This window comes from Ctenocephalides felis, unplaced genomic scaffold (assembly GCF_003426905.1).
Source record: "Ctenocephalides felis isolate EL2017-DRISC unplaced genomic scaffold, ASM342690v1 CF-g0.4_SCAFFOLD_03571, whole genome shotgun sequence".
In the NCBI taxonomy this organism is placed as follows: domain Eukaryota; kingdom Metazoa; phylum Arthropoda; class Insecta; order Siphonaptera; family Pulicidae; genus Ctenocephalides; species Ctenocephalides felis.
This window is the reverse complement of record NW_020539725.1, coordinates 69,162,477-69,179,887: the sequence shown is the minus strand read 5'-3', so window position 1 is coordinate 69,179,887 and position 17,411 is coordinate 69,162,477. Positions and strand designations below refer to the sequence as shown.

The following is a 17,411-nucleotide window of genomic DNA, read 5'->3' as shown; positions in this document are numbered from 1 at the left end:
TTTTTTGAGAAAAAAAATAGCCATCCAAATTTATATAAAGAGCTAAAAAATCCATGGATTTATCTCATTGGAAATAGTCATAGTCTAATAGAATTATTTTATATTTTGATTGACTTTTTATAAAAACACAATGAACGAAAAATTGCTTATCATAAGTCTTTATCGTGTGAAATCGGTATAATTGAGTACTGTGGCACCCCGACGTATATATAATTCTCGTATACATTTTTTTCTATAGTTAATACAATTATATTTCTTCTATTCCAGATTAAGTTATGTAAACGGTGTCTTCTGCCTCGACTCTCAGCAAAACCTCCAACAATCAATGCCAAAGTTCACCTGCATCATAAAACTCATCGAATTCTACATAAACTTCACACTTCTTCAAGAAAAACGCAACAGTCACAAAATCGATGGCGTCAAGAAAAAAATCGACAACAAAGTCTGGATGGACAGCACCGGTTCCGTACATTCAGAAATTGTACTCAAACGACCTTTATACAAAGAGGTCCCGAGTTTGAAACATTTATCCAGGTTGAAAATTCACGATGCAATAAATAAAAATGGACAGCCAAAACTACCATTGTTACCAGGTTATACCAGGCTGGAGTTGCCAAAAATGTTAGTGGAATATTTAGCTGAATACCCATATGCGCATTGATTGCGAAATTTGGTAAATAACTATATCTAGTCTGAACGATTTAATTTTAATAGATGTATGTATTACAACTGTAGAGATCTGATATTACTCAATTTTAATGTGACATAGATTACATTCAGTATTTTATTTTTTTCTCAACGTATCATGAGCATATAGTTGTGATAAAATAATAGAAACGGTTTTAGGAGTAAGTAAATTATTTTCTTATTGATAATTAAATGAATATGGAGGGAAAACTGGTAAATCATTTTGTCTGATATGTTATATACAGAGATTTTCAATTATTTCAGTTTCAATTAGTTGCATTAAAGTGCTAATGATATTTCTTTTTACCAAATGTTTACCGAGTTTGAACTCCTTTATATAGCAAATTTTTCCAAATATTGATTATGCGATGTTACTTATCAGGCGTTTAAATCGCCTGATATTCAGACTCTATAAACATAATTGTTAAGATAGATGTACTCAAATATTTATTACTAGCATATAATAGTACAATATTGTTATAAAATAATTCGTAAATATTATAGCATTTAAGTAATTTAATTTTGTATGATGAGATATTTAAAAATTGTTCCTATTATAATAATATTTATACTGAACATACTGCCACAATTATTTATAAAAAAATATATTTATTAGTAATCATATTGTTGTATGTTATTTATAATTTTAAACGCGTTATAGTAATCGCAAAAAAACGAAAATAAAATTTTTATATATCTTGAAGTTTCAGAGATTTTTGAACATTTTGGCATACCTCAGAAAAAATGGATGTGTGTGTGTATATGCATTTACAAATTTTTTTGTCGACGATTTCGGGCGCACGGTTCAACCGATTTGAATGATTCAAAAAACATTCGATTCGTATTGATAGGAAGATGTGCTGATTAGTTTTTGGCAAAGGCAAATGTGCTGATAAAGAGCAAATAGTGCAGAAAATAGAAATCGAGTTTTTGAGAGAACGGAGCATCCGATTTGAATGATCCAAAAAACATTCAACTTGTCATGACGGGTAGAAGTAGTGATTCGTTTTTGGCAAAGGCAGGTCCAGCCGTTTTGGAGATACTGAGCTAAATGTGCAAAAAATTGCAGTCTTTGAGAGAACCAAGCATCCGATTTAAATGATTTAAACAACTTTCTGCTTGTTTTGACAAAATAATTGCCAGATTTGAATATGAATCCGTTAAATACATCTGAAGTTGACAGCTAAATTTTCTTTCGGCGCCAACTTCATACCGTACACTGTATCGTTAGCAAATGTCAAATATCGCTTTCCGCTTCGCAGAAACAGATGACACTGCTAAATGTCAAATGAGATATACAAAATAAAATAAATAAAAATTAAAAAATAAAAAATAAACATAAAAATTATACATGCAGTAAAACAATAAATATCAAAAAATATTGAAATAAATAATAAAAATCATCAATTAATATAAAACTACACAATCAATTATTAAATTCTATTATTTTCTTCCGTCAAAATGTTATTAACCTTCGCCCTTGACTCTTGAAGTTGACATTGTGGTGTAATGCTCGTGCAAGCATATTTTAATCATTTTATATATATTTTTATTATAAATGTACAAAATAAATGATCTTATTTTTAAGATAAATTTTAATAGAATAGCTAGAAGTTTATTTTTTAAGAACATTTCGACCACATGCTGTTCAAAATTCAGGTTTGTTCAAATTTTTGACGTCTGTGACATAACCATGAAGAAGTGTCAAAATATTTACCATATTAATAGAAAAATGTTATTTATTGTTTTAAGATCTTTATACAGATTATTAAACATACATGATGAAATGTTCTATTAATAATATAAATGTACTAAATTATTGTTCTAATTATTAATGTTTATATATTTTTAATTTTTGTAAAATTTACAAAGTAAGTTTTATTGTTATCTAATTTCTAATAATTATTTTCAGTTCCATGTCCAGTAATGAAGACCGATACTTTCAAGGAACCCTGGATAGATTTCGGGGAACAACTATTGATACTTCCAAAGAACTTTGTGAAGAATCATCGTTTCTGAACAAGTTAAATGGTAAATAAATAAATGCATATATATAAATATATATATATATATATATATGTATATATATATATATATATATATATATATATATTAATACAAATCTTGACAAGAACCTGAAATAATATCTATTATTATTGATTAAGGCTTGCTTATGAATAAATGAATAAATAAAAATAAAATAAATAAATCCACTACACTCTTCTTTGCATCATTCATTAAATAATATTAAAATTATAAACATATCATATCTAAGACTATATTCTATATGTAGGAACATATTGAATTAAAAGAACAAAAACTCAATAACAACACATATCTTATAATTAGATGTATGCAAACAATGCATATTTGCAACTGCAAGAGAAAATTTGATTGACACAGTTTACGTTAAAAAAATTCTAAAACACTAATTATAAATGTTAATGTACACATTTTTATTCACCCAAATTTTATTTACAAACTAAAATGTGACAAACCTATTATTATTCAATAATTTCGATTCCATAATACTGTAATTGCCAATATTCAACAAACAAATAAATACATACAACATATTTAATCTAAATTAAATTGATTTGATTTTGAAATAATGTTTTTGTTATAGATTCAATACAACATTGGACAGAAAAGAATATCCGAGCTGTTTGGTTTCGAGTAGCTCATAAAGATGCATGTCTTGTACCTATACTGGCCACAGTGAGTTTAATTTAATTATAATAGATAAATGTATTAATATATATTTTACATGTGCTAAAGTAAATTTACTTATTTTAATTTTGTGTATTTTCTAAAGCTCAATTACTTTGTGTATTTTCTAAAGCTCAGATTGAAATTGATTTATTTCATTTTATAATATAGTTTTGTTTAATGAATTAATTTAATTAATTGCTTTTTTTTTAAATATTGGGTAAATAGTGAAGAAAGATATACTGAATGTATAGAGAGAATTACTCTGAATGATTACTTTATTGGTTTATTTTATTTTGTAACCCATGTAAGGAAAATGTTTCATAAATTAGTCGGGCTTTCAATTTCATCATGCGAGAGCTGGTTTTGTCATGATGTATCGCTGGCTATCAACTACTGAGCCTTGTAAAATACCTGCTTATGCTCATACGATGATTGGAAGTGGAGCTGTTGTGATCAATTCTAAAAATCAGGTAAAAAATTATAATTTCTTACCTAGTTTTACACTTTATGTGTAATATTTATATATATTTATACTTATAACAAATGAAATTCAAACAAGCTAATAAATAGTCAATTAATTTTTTGTTTTGATTAATCATTAAAGTATTATTCATGAAATAATGTAAGTAAGTTAGGTTAGTATTCTTGAAGACAAAATTAATTGTTTTAGGTTTTGTTAGTCAAGGAAAAGAATTTTTTCATACCAAAATATAAATTACCTGGAGGCTATGTGGATATAGGTAAATATTTCAATCATCTTCCATCCCTATGCAGGAGTCAATTTTCCCATTTTTTCAGGAGAAGATTTAGTCCAAGCAGCTCAACGCGAAGTTTTTGAAGAAACCAACATAAAAACTGAATACGATTCATTAGTTTGCTTCCGCCATTCCCATAATGCTAATTTCAACAGTTCAGATCTTTATTTCATGATGAGTCTCAAAGCTATAAACGAGGATATAAAAATTGACCAAGTTGAAATTGCTAGTGCCATGTGGATGGATTTAGATAAAGTTATGGAAAGTGATGTGGTATCGGAACATAATCAACTGATTTTACAAACGTACATATGTAATAAAGAAAATAAGCTGTCGATTAAACATGAATCACATTTTGTTGAACTTTTAAACAAACCATATCTCTTATATACAATTGATCAGACGAAGTAGTGGTAGAGTTTTATAGGAAATTGTTTAGAGTAAAAAAATGAGAGCACATGCCACAAAAGAAAAGATGGATTAGAAAATTGTGATTTTTGAAAGAATACATTAAATTTATACATAGTATTTTTGTATTTATAAATATTCATAGAACTCAGGTTATTAATAAATGATTCCAGATTTTATAGATAAATTAAAATACAAAATAATAATTACCTTTTTCAATTTATTTTGTGGTATGTGTAACTCTTAAAGCATAAATCCATAATAACAAACAGATTTTTTTTACTTCACATTCAGAAAATTATACTAAATCTAAAAACATTCACTGCCAAAAATTATTGTATATTTTAATTATTTTAACATGTAAATATTAGTCACCACATTCGACGAAGTGTGCCAAAGGCTTTGGAGTCGACAAACAATTTTAATCTTTATACAAACACAGTTTTTGTAATTATTTTTATTATATGTATATATTTAAAAAGAGATCTGTAACAGATCTGTAAACAAATGTAAGTACAATGTAAGCAAGCCATATAGAGAAACTATTGATATTTTATGTTTAAAAAATATATTTTTGTTGCATTTAATACATTTGTTGCATTTATTTACAAATTTGTGTTTGAAATTACAGGCAAGGATGATATATACAGGGCCGGATTTAGAAATTTGGCGCCCCGGGGCACTGACAAAAATGCCGCCCCATCCCTGAAATTTTACAAACTTTCGAACTTTTTTTTTAAAGCAATCGCGCTGCTTCAACTGCGAGGGACAAAATATAGAAGCGCGTAAGCGCCGCGTCGCAGTCTAACGGATAAACCATGTTACAGAACTTATATAAATGTAAACAAAATTTATACTTAATATTATAATATCTTTAAAATATCTGATAATATAATGTGCAGTTATTTATTCTGTAAACTTTTTTGAATGTTATTGGACGCTTTTTTCTCAAAAACTGAATTATCATTTTTGGCATTTTGGCCAGTATCTTCAAAACAGTTGGACCTGCCTTGACCAATAACTAATCAGCACGTCTCCTTATAATAGGAATTGAATCATAAATCGGTTGATCTGCGATCCGAAGTGCTGATTAGCTTTTGGTACAGGCTATTACGAAAAATGGTAATTGCGTTTCGATATTTCTTCTCTGAAACAGCTACCCAGCGCGATTGTTTTGCAAAAAGTTCATAATTTGGCCAAATTGCCAAATTTGATAACTTATTATCCAATTTGATAATTTACGTTAGGAGAGGGAGGCAAGACAAAATAATAAATTTTAGTTATCGTTTATTTCAACCCAAATTTTGCATTGCAATCGTATTATGTTTTGTTAATTATATTTTTTGAAATAAAAATGTTAAAAAAAGTTGATTATATATAGAATTTTTTTCTCACTATCCAAATTTTGCCGCCCCCCAAAATTTGCCGCCCTGGGCAGTAGCCCCGATTGCCCCTACTGTAAATCCAGCACTGGATATATATAATATGACTTACAAGAACGGTTTATTTTTAACTTACTGACGGAGAATTTTTGTTAAGAAAATTCAATCGGTTTATTTTTTATCTTGATGTTTTAAATTATTTGATACTAAAATTGGAAAACATATATGTGAAGTAAAATTTGACCTTCCGTCGATGTTTTCTTAAAAACGGATTTCAATTTTGAAAGCTATTTCGAAACTAAGGACGTGGAGAAAGTTTTCTATGTGTGCCCACGTTTTAGTGCGCAACGCGATGCTGTAGAAAAGACATTGGCAGACTTACACTATTTTGGAAGTGATGATATTTCAGAAATTTGCAAGGGAAGAGAGAATGACTCCAACCAGAAGAAATAATAACATTCTAGATCCTACACCCAAATTGATCCTACCCAAGATGCGGAGCACGTTTTCTATGTGTGCCCACGTTTTAGTGCGCAATGCGTTGCTGTAGAAAAGACATTAATAGATTCACACCAGAACTACTACCAGTAGTGATGATGATATCAGAAATTTGCAAGGGAAAAGAAAACCAAACAAAAATATAAGATTCTAGATTCTCCCCCCACCCTAATGTAATGCTAATGGCGGTTTAAAGAGCAAAATTAATGTTCTAGTTGCTATTATTATTGAGCCCAACATACCCAAACAATAGTTTAAAAAATGGCATGTGGAAAAGTATTTTTTTTTGCATATATAAATAAAACTAGTGGGGTGCATGGCATCGTACCTTGAGGCAAATTTCTGGAACTTCCCGTACCGTCTTTAAAAATCTTGGTACGGAATTTAAAAAAATTTACACAAAATGTGTGCACAATATCCCCAAAACCGCTAGACCTGCCTTCCCAAAAATATAATCAGTTCTTTATCTTGTCAATACAAGTAATATGTTTTCTGAATTATTAAAATCGGACGCTCCGTTCTCTTAAAAATTGAGTTACCGTTTTTGCCTGTATCTTCGGAACGACTAGGCCTGCCTTCGCCAATTACTAATCAGCACGTCTTCTTATCAATACGAACCGAATGTTTTTTGAATTATTCAAATCGGTTCATCAGTGTTCCCGAAATCGTCGACGAAAATTCGTATCCGCACACACACACACACATAAATCCATTTTTCTAAGATATGCCAAAATGTTCAGAAACCTTTGAAACGTAAAGATATATAAAATTTTTCATTTTCGATTTGTTTGCGATTACTATAACTTACTCTACGGGAAGTTAATAATTCATTCACGTAGAGAATTTGAACTATGAATAAAAACAATGACTTGTACTTTCTATTTTTCGGTTACAAATAACTTGATATGATTACATATTATTATTGGTTATAGGCTTATTTTTACTAAAGTGCAGTGTAATGCTTTCAATAGCATAATTATCAATCCGGTCCAATGTTCAACATATGTTGTTATTGAAAAACGCTACGGTCGTAGTCTAAACATGAAAAAGTCTACAGAACCAAATTTATACGTATATACGTGTCAGTCTGTTGAAGTAATTCCTAGAATATACTTGGATAATTTTAATTAATAAAATTTGGGTTAATAAATGCAAAAAGTGACAAAGAATAAAAGCATTGTAAAGTGAATAATAATATACAGTGGTAATAATTTATATATTCATGCAAATATAAATGGTTATTGATAGTATTTGGTAGTGTTATGCCGTGCATGATGTGAAGCGATTTAAAAATCAAATTAGATTAAAATTTGATTTTTTAAACCGGAAATGTCGCAAACATTTATCCGTTGGTCTTCTATAATTACTGATCTATAATTTCTTTTTTTTTACTAATGTTTTTAATAATATTATTTAGTATTTCTATTTGATTATTTTCTATAAAACCAATTTTCTTTTTTACTGTTTAAGCTGGTTCTTATAGTACTATTGCTATTGCTTTGTAATATTTGTTTTTGCTGTTTCTGGGTATATTACTTAAATATAACAGTTTTAAAATTGCAACTTTACCATTAAAATAAATTTGGGCAGTTTTTTTTATAATTATTTCTGATATTTATTATTTTTGATAAATAGTTCTTTATGTAAATTTAGGGGCCTATTCTTTGACGGTCAGTGGTCTGTTACTATTTTTTTTACCGAAACGGAAAAAAAAACGGATTCCGGTTCACAGTTCGGAAAAAACAAGTCGGTTTGTTCTGGTTTTTGTCCCGGTTCAGGTTGGTGTCAAATCCTTGTTTTTAATATCTTATGAAAATTCGGTCTTTTTCAGTCGGTTTAATATCTCATGAAAATACGGTCAGTGGTCTAGTGCTTTTTTTTTACCGAAACTGTAGAATTTTAAAAATCGGTTTTCGTATTTATATTCCGTTTTTTCTGTTTTTTTCGGTTAGTTTCTGGTTTTTTCGGTCGCTTTAATGTCTTATGATACGGTCAGTGGTCTTGTGCTTTTTTATTGAAACGGTAAAATTTAAAAAATCGGTTTTCGTATTCTAAGTTCCAGTTTTTTCGTTTTTTTCGGTCCGTTTCATATTCCGTTTTTTCCATTTTTTCGGTTGGTTTCCGGTTTTCGGTTTTTACGGCCGGTTCAATATCTTATGATACGGTCAGTGGCCATGTGCTTTTTTTTACAGAAACGATAAAATTTTAAAAATCGGTTTCCGTATTTAAAGTTCTAGTATTTTCGTTTTTTCGGTAGAAGTAATATTCCGTTTTTTTCGGTCGGTAGAAATTTGAAAATCGGTGTTAGTATTTAAAATTCCAGTTCGGGAGAAAAAGCGGATTCTGGTTCACGATTCGAAAAAAAAGTAGGTTTGTTCCGGTTTTTGTCCCGGTTCGGGTTGGGTTCAAATCCTCGTTTTTAATAATGCGCATGGAAATTCGTCAAAAATTAGTAATTTGATTTTTTAAATCTTTTTTCAATACGTCAGTCGCTTTACCAAAACCATCTTTAGTTCCGGAACGCGTTCCTGTCCGAAAAGGAAGTACCGGAAATACGTTCCGGAGCGTTCCGGCTCGACAACGGTTTATTTGATAAACATGCGTGAAGTTAGGTTTTATGTGTGAAACGCCGAATCGCACAGCAAATAGATAGATTTTTTTTATGGTTTTTACTACCAATTCATACGAAGATAGGACTGTAATATAGCATTATCATAACATTTCTATTTTATTGGAGAATTGGCCCTTAATTTCTTGTAAAGGTAGCATTTTGAAATGACATGACATGACATAAATTTTAAAATGACATGACATAAAAAAAAAGATATTTATATTAGTTGTGTAAATGTGAAAGTAACTCGTAATAACTAATATATATTGTCAAACAAACAAAAAAACAACAAACTAAATATAACCATTAATTCAAATTTTAACTTCCAGGAAATACAACCAATTATCACTGCCATCTTTTGTCAATAATTCCACCTTCGCTTCGACTGCAAGTACTGTTATTATTTATTTATGTCGTCGGCAGAAGGAGAGTAGGAGAGTAGTGCAAGGTGCAACTTGTCATTTTAGGTCCAAAAACAGTTCGGAAATTTTGTTTTTGTTCCCTTGTGCAAAAATATTAATTCCATTGGATAAATTCAAGTGAACACAAGATTAAAAACATGATTTCAAATACGGGGTTTGTATAAAATAATTTACTTAAAGTTAAATAAAAAATATTTTTTTTGAGGTTATGTTGTATGGGAATGGACTTTGGCCTAAAAGTTGTTCTCGATGCAAAGATTCAGATAGTAATCAAATAAATAGTTTTTTTTTAAATAAGTCATACGTCATTTTGATATTTAAATATGCATTCTTAATTTATACTTCATTATCTTTAATTATTTTTGTTCGACTGATCTGACATACAATAATTTTGCACAAATCCAACAAATGCTAATCACTTATAAGTCAGATTAATTTACTTCCATTCTAATATGATTACTTAACAATTACCCTTTGAATTATATATTGCAAAGTGTTTTATTATACAAAACACTGTATATTATTTTAAATATGAAGCATTTCAATCGGCTAATACATTATCTGTTTAATTTTCATTTTGTATATCGAATGCATATACCTAACAGTTTATTGATTGAAGTCGATTAAGTTAAATTGATTTTAACTGGTAAGTGTGCAAAGAATCTTGTTTCTATGTAATTGATAAAAGATAGGAGCAAAAAATACTATGAAAAATTATCAAGTTCCCAAACAAATATTTAAAAGAATTAAGGGAGAAATCTTCTACTTGAAGATTGAAAAAAAATGGCCATACAACATTAAATAAAATGCCAAAAAAAAATATCTCATAGGAGATAATCTCTTTAAATGCATTTACACCCAACATATTCTGTTCAAATATTATATTACTTTGAATGGCAATAAATCTGTGCAAAAAAAAAAATAAAAAAACCTGCATTACATTGTTTTATTCTCCTAAATTAAAAATCATTTTATTCTACATTATTATTATTTATTTTATTTATAAATATATCTAAGTTGCCAGGCTGAATTGTAATAAATAATGATAATGTAGAATAAAATAAATTAATTTATTATAAATTTCACAATTTACTCTATCTAATATATATCTTTTATCAAAGAGATTATATTAATTTATTTTCCATTTATCTTCTAGTAAACTTGCTGGTCGAACACTGTTTATTACTGGGGCCTCTCGAGGAATTGGTAAAGCAATAGCTTTAAAAGCAGCTCGTGATGGTGCTAATATTGTTGTTGCTGCCAAAACTGCAACTGCACATCCCAAATTGCCAGGGACTATTTATAGCGCTGCCGAAGAGAGTAAGAAATTGTTATAAAACTATATACACGCAACTATAAATTTTTACCATCCTATTTAGCTATTTCATAATAGTTATTTTAGAAGTCTTAAAAGAATTTTTTTTATCTAGCTTATATCGAACTGATCAATTATCGGCTTTTTGAGTACTAAATATGTCAAAATTTATTCGCTCTATCCTTTGAAACATTTTCTAGAATTTTTTTTTTGGCTAAACGTTTTTTGAGCCAGCTAGTATATATATATATATATATATATATATATATGTATATATATATATATATATATATACACTTGCTTTGTAACCTTGATCAGTGTCCATAATGCACCGCTATTAATAACATAAAATATAGGAGGGCAATATGTGCTCCTTCACTTTCTCGGTTGTTAATATAATAGTATATTAATATATACTATTATCAATTTACTATTATGTAAAATATTATTTTACACAAATTTAGTGTTCAATCAATTTTACATCATAATTAATTTTTTCTCTTGTTTTTCCTGGTTTGGTATGTATAATTCCCTCCTTTTTTTATATATTTATATTTATCATCAACTTTGTATTTGTTATATGTTTTTTACTGATTACTGATTACTGAATGATGACACACATCAAGTGTCAAAACGTTTAATGGAAAAAATAATTTTGTTATTTAATTTTTTTTTTAAATCGACGATTTGGCTGCAAAAATATTACATATATATATATATATATATATATATATATGTATATATATATATATATATTGTTTATTTTTTCTAGTTGAAAAGGCCGGAGGAAAAGCATTGCCTTGCATAGTCGACATCAGAAATGAAGAGCAAGTTAAAGATGCCGTCGCACAAGCTGTAAATAAGGTACTCATTCTAAATCTCAAAATTTTTATCAATTATTTATTAAAATTATTCTTATTTTTTTTTTTTTAAGTTTGGGGGAATAGATATATTAGTAAATAATGCCAGTGCAATCTCTCTAACGCCCACAGAAAATACAGATATGAAAAAGTTTGATCTCATGCATCAGATTAATACTAGAGGAACATTTTTAGTGTATGTATTATTTTTTTAAATACTCATTATTATAATCTGCCATGATTTATTCATTTTGATTATTGTTTTATCAGATCAAAGGAATGCCTGCCACATATACAAAAGAGCTCGCATGGACACATTTTAAATATTTCTCCACCGTTGAATATGGATCCTGATTGGTAAGTAATCCAAAAATAAATTATACTTTGAAACCATGGTTTGAATTAATTTTTATATCATTTAATATAACTAGTGGAAAAAGAATGTAGTTTTTTCTTTAAAAGACTGTTGTTAATTTTAATTTTATTTTTTATAATTTTATGGAATTTGTTTTCTTTATATATTTGTTTAAATTTGCATAATTTTTCCTTTTTAATTGTTCACTGTGCCTCACTTTTTTTTTCAAAGTAGTAATTTCGTAATTTTAAAGTTATCCATGTGATTTTTATGCTTTCCTACAGAAATCTTAATTCATTTTTGTCGTTTAATTTTTTGTTTTGTATCAAAATGACTTCACAGTGGTAAAAGAATGTTATATATTTAACTTTTCAATTATTTTCAGGTTCAGAGACCATGTTGCATACACAATGGCTAAATATGGAATGAGTATGTGCGTTTTAGGTATGGCTAGAGAATATCAAAACAAAAATATTTCTGTAAATGCACTTTGGCCACGAACAGGTAAGAATTATTTCCAACGGATTCAAATAATAATTAAAACTGTGGTTGCTTTATTTGTTTTTTTTTTAGCTATTTATACAGCTGCAATGGAGATGTTGGCAGGGGACAGTGCTGCTGAAGTGTCTCGTGTTCCTGAAATTATGGCTGATGCTGCATATGTGGTCCTTAGCCAGTAAGTCGAATTGAATTAAAAAAAATTTAGTTTATAAAATATTTAGTATTTCTTGATGGTACATTCATTGATAAAAATTTTGATATTAGAAATCTATTAAAATTGTCAAAAAAATCTCGAAAAATCACGTGGGGGCGGGACGGTCTAGTAAGATATCACGTGTATTTATTTTTTACCTAAATTTTCAAAAAAAAAAAGACTTTTCTGTAAATTCGAAAAATTTTACGTAACTAAAAATACACGTGATGTTTGATGGGGGTGGGTAATTTTAAATATCACCAAGGGGAGAGAGGTCCAAAAAATCGAAAAAATCGACTAAAAATTATTGCTTTATGTTCGGTCAATAAAAAATATATCAATTTATGGTAAAATTAAAATAAAAAACTTCTGAAGAAGAAGATAATTTGTCTTGCTTATTTTATGTTTTCTCGTTCTTAATCGCGCGACACCAAATTTAGGAAAAGAATGTTTTTTTTTGTATAGCAAAGAAAATGCATTTACGAATATCAAACTAGGTCTTTTCTCTGGGTAGGTCGGTCTAAATACTGCCTGGGTATATTACCGACTAAAACTTTAGCTTTTCTTTTGCTCTTTGTCCTACAGCGACCGACGTTAACATTACTTCATAGGGGGAGGATCTAGAATACTTTGATTTTCTCTTTTAAATATACTTTTCTCTTAATAAGTGCCGTTTGCTCTTTCTTTCTACGTAATGCTAGTCTATGAGGACTTTCCTTGCATATTTAGAGAAAAATTACGTGTGTATGTAATTTAGTATGATCCTTAATATCGGTATTTTCGAATTTCTATTGAAGTTAACCCCCCAGGGGTTTAAATGTTTCCAAATTGTTAAATTTTTTTTTGAAAGTTTTGCCTCCAACTACTCATATTTCTATTAACACATAATCATATATATAATTTCTGAAATAACTGATTAATAAGTGGATTAGGTGGGAAACTGAATAATAAAAATATAAATAAGTGAACAAATATCAATTGAAATTCAGAACCATGTTTTTTTTTTAGAAAATTTTCAACAAATTACGATTTTTTCATCATAATATAATATATTTTGAGTAATTTTTGAAATATTTCTTGTTTATTTCTTCCTAAGTAAATTTTTATTTTATAAAATATATCAAATGTTTGTTGTAATTTTTTTATTTATGATTAAAAAAAGCAAATACAATGTTATTCCCAAAATTTTGATTCACTAAGTTATAAAATTCTAAAAAAAAACAAATGGGATTTTACCCATGGTATTATTTATTTCCATCATTTCTATAAAAAACTGTGGTTGAAGTGCGAACTATCTAAAAGTTAATATTAACAGCTAAAACTTTCAGAGATTTTTTTTATTAATTTGGAAGCATTTGAGTCCCTGGGAGCAAAGAAATTCGAAAATATCCAAAACGGCTGTTCCGATTTTAATAATTTAAAAGCGATTTGATGAAATTTGATATAGACTCGCGTTGTTTGGTTATTTTGATAACTGTTGAAAATTTTGTAATAATTTTTTTCACAGAACACCATTGAAGACTACTGGTAAATTCCTTATCGATGATGAAGTTTTAGCAGAGGCTGGTGTAACAGATTTTAAACATTATGCAATTAAACCAGGTTCATATAATTCGTTTATGACAATTTTTTTCGCACTATAAAAAGCAAGTTTTAATATTTAATTTTCAGAAAACAGTGATAAACTCATGCCAGATTTCTTCCTGGGAACAAACGCCAATGTAAGTATAAATCAACCTAAATCTAATCCAATCCTAAATTCCTATGTCCATTAATCCTGAAAGTTGCTTAAGCAGAAAGATGTGTTACCAAATTCATCAAATATTTACGATGACGATAAAATCACAAGACAACAAATCGATATTGTTAATCCAATCAATAAATCCGAAGACGTGATGAAAACTATCGAGAAAATTGTTACAAAAGATAAAGAACCGTGTACGGTCGAAAGTATTTTGCCAAAATATGATCTGTTCAAATTCGGTTTAGGAAATTTTATTTATTTCGATTTGAATGCGTTATTTGGGTCTCCTGATTATTACACCACGGAATATGAAGAAGTCGATGATGTTTGGAATAGTGAATATACCGAGTATCAATATTTGGATATGGTTTCATACGAGACTGATGATACACAATGTGTTAAATCTATTATTCCGATGTTTTTTAATAGTGAAATTATGAGTGCTCTTGCGAGTTTGGTATTCCAAAATTCTGGACGACAGAAGAAGAATGAATCAGTATTAACAAACACGTTAAAAAAATTCATTAACAAGACTGTTGATATTGAGCCTTCTAAAAATTTACCTCCGCAAGATAAAAAATTGGTGACTGAGGACACTTGTGAAATATTAAATAACAAATCGGAAAAGTGTAACTTTGGCGACGTTCTGTGCACCAGAGATTCCAAAAACGACGATCTTGTACCGTCCAAAAATATTTTTACATATAAATACACAAACAAAAATTTTGAGGACAACGGTTATGTTAAAAAGAACATAACAGATGATGATATTGTTTTGTGGTCTTCTGAAAATACAGAAAAAATGCTGAAGGACGATACAAACGAAAAACTGAAAAACGTTAGCAAAGATTTAAAAGAAATCACCAACAAGTACCTTCTTGATAAAACCGAATGGAATAAATTGCAGTTTGAAAACTGCACGAACAAGGAAGTTCTGGACAATTATCCTACACAAATGGAAAATATTGTACTGAGAAATAAGAAAAGTATTATTGAAAAATGTTTCAACCGCGTTTCCTCTGTCCCTAAAAATTCCAACACCTTAGATGCCCATACCCTTCTTTTTAATCAGGTATTAATATAAAAATTAACTAAAATATTAATTTTGAATGATAATTTATGTTATGTTTTTTTTTCTTCTAGACAGTAGTGACGCCAGTTGGAAGTTCTGGAGGGTCATCGAGTGGCAGTGTTGATTTTTCTGGTAAAATTGGTCATTTGTTCCAAGTTATTAATGCCAATTTGGGTCCGGAAATTGTTCAGAGCACGAATGCTATTTATCAATTTGAAGTAACCGGTGGGTAATAAAATTTTATATGCTATCTTCATTTACTTCAAGGTATATTTTTATAAAATGTTTTAGGTTCTGAGAAGAGCACATGGCATTTGAATTTGAAAGAAGGAGCTGGTTCAGTCGGTAGAGGACCACCGACTAAACAAAAGGCTGATGCTGTTCTTACAATGGACACTGATAATTTCTTGAAAATGTTTGGAGGTAAATAAATTAATCACTATTATTAAAACTTCCCGAAGTTTTAACTTTTGCCAGAAAGTCTGATTTGCTAATTTTGTTTTCTCGACGTTTCAAGTCTTTCTGAATCATTTGAGACCAAATTTGTAAAAATGTGAATTGAATTTTGACCTTACATCGACGATTTCTCAAAAACGGCTAGACCGATTTTAGAAATTTTAGCCATTCAAAAGTTTAATATAAACTTCCCGCAGGGCAAGTTATAGTAATCGCAAAAAAATCGAAAATGAAAATTTTTATATATCTATACGTTTCAAAACCTTCTGAATATTTTGGCATACCTAAGAAAAAATGGATGTATGTGTATGTGTGTGTGTGTATGTGCGTGTATGTGTGATACAAATTTTCGTCGACGATTTCGGGAACACGGATGAAGTGATTTGAATAATTCAAAAAACATTCTATTCGTATTGATAAGGAGACTTGCTAATTAGTTTTTGGCGAAGGCAGGTCTAGCCGTTCCGAAGATATGGGGCAAAAAGTGCCAAAAACGGTAACTCAGTTTTTAAGAGAACGGAGCGTCCGATTTAAATAATTCAAAAAATATTTTACTTGTATTAACAAGATGAAGAACTTTATTTTCATGGAGGCAGGTCTAGCCATTTCGGAGATCTAGTAAAAAAAAGTAAAAAAAAAAATGCCATTTGGCGGTCAAAAATGATTATTAGACATATGTACATCAAATTATCAGATATTTTATAGAGATTTTAACAATAAGTATGAATTTTGTTTACATTCCTAAGCGTTCCGTACCAATATTTTTTCGTTAGACGGCGACGCGGCGCTTACGCGCTTCCATATTTCGTATCCATGCAGTTAAAGCAGTACGATTACTTTGAAGAAAGTTCAGAATTTCTAAAATATTTCAAAATAAATTTTTCTTCAAAGTCTTTTTTTTTAAGAAAAGTAAATTTTTGTCAAAAGTTTATAGTTTCTCAAAAATCTAATTTTTTCAGAGTAAATTTTTTTCAAAAATGTTAATCTTTTTAAAAAAAAAAATAATTTTTGGTACGGGAAGTTCCAGCAATATGCCTTAAGGCACGATGCCATACACCACTAGTTCTAATTTTTTTCCCTCTTTTAGGTCAACTTAAACCAGCAGTCGCCTACATGATGGGCAAGCTGAAGATCTCCGGAGATCTTCAAAAGGCTATGAAACTGGAAAAGCTGATGGCAAAGCTAAAATCAAAATTGTAAACAAAAAAATTATTATATTGTAAAAAGTATTGCAGGATTTTCATCTGTCGTCTGGGAATTGAAATGTGTCTTTTCTACATGTGACTGTTTTTGTACCTACACAAGTAAAATATAAGTATTTGTATTTTAAGATTATAAAATATATAACGTACATTTTTTAAAACAGCCTTTTCAATAAGAATTACATGAAAATTTAAATACTAATTTTGAAATGTTCTAAGAATGCATGTGGAGAAGAAA

The 17,411-nt window shown here is 28.9% G+C and overlaps 3 protein-coding genes across 4 annotated transcripts in view; all 3 read left to right on the top strand.

The window, feature by feature from the left end:
* Positions 1-887, top strand: part of LOC113384645 — a 58,161-nt gene extending 57,274 nt beyond the window's left edge. For both annotated transcript variants that reach the window (XM_026622389.1, XM_026622390.1), the window contains exon 5: positions 268-887. In XM_026622389.1, the coding sequence (XP_026478174.1) occupies positions 268-661 (394 nt within the window). In that variant the 3' untranslated portion in view covers positions 662-887. The remainder of the gene's footprint in view (positions 1-267) is intronic.
* Positions 888-2,057: 1,170 nt separating this feature from the next.
* Positions 2,058-4,621, top strand: LOC113385247 (nudix hydrolase 8). Its single transcript, XM_026623080.1, has 6 exons — positions 2,058-2,346; positions 2,600-2,718; positions 3,314-3,405; positions 3,729-3,869; positions 4,070-4,139; positions 4,198-4,621. Exons 1-6 carry the CDS (start codon positions 2,246-2,248, stop codon positions 4,563-4,565), a joined length of 891 nt encoding a protein of 296 aa, XP_026478865.1. The 5' UTR covers positions 2,058-2,245; the 3' UTR covers positions 4,566-4,621.
* A 4,834-nt stretch (positions 4,622-9,455) lies between these two features.
* Positions 9,456-17,270, top strand: LOC113384768 (hydroxysteroid dehydrogenase-like protein 2). Its single transcript, XM_026622526.1, has 12 exons — positions 9,456-9,629; positions 10,632-10,795; positions 11,563-11,654; positions 11,725-11,846; positions 11,921-12,007; positions 12,391-12,509; positions 12,579-12,681; positions 14,207-14,301; positions 14,371-14,420; positions 15,587-15,740; positions 15,807-15,938; positions 17,059-17,270. Exons 1-12 carry the CDS (start codon positions 9,613-9,615, stop codon positions 17,169-17,171), a joined length of 1,248 nt encoding a protein of 415 aa, XP_026478311.1. The 5' UTR covers positions 9,456-9,612; the 3' UTR covers positions 17,172-17,270.
* Positions 17,271-17,411: the final 141 nt, after the last annotated feature.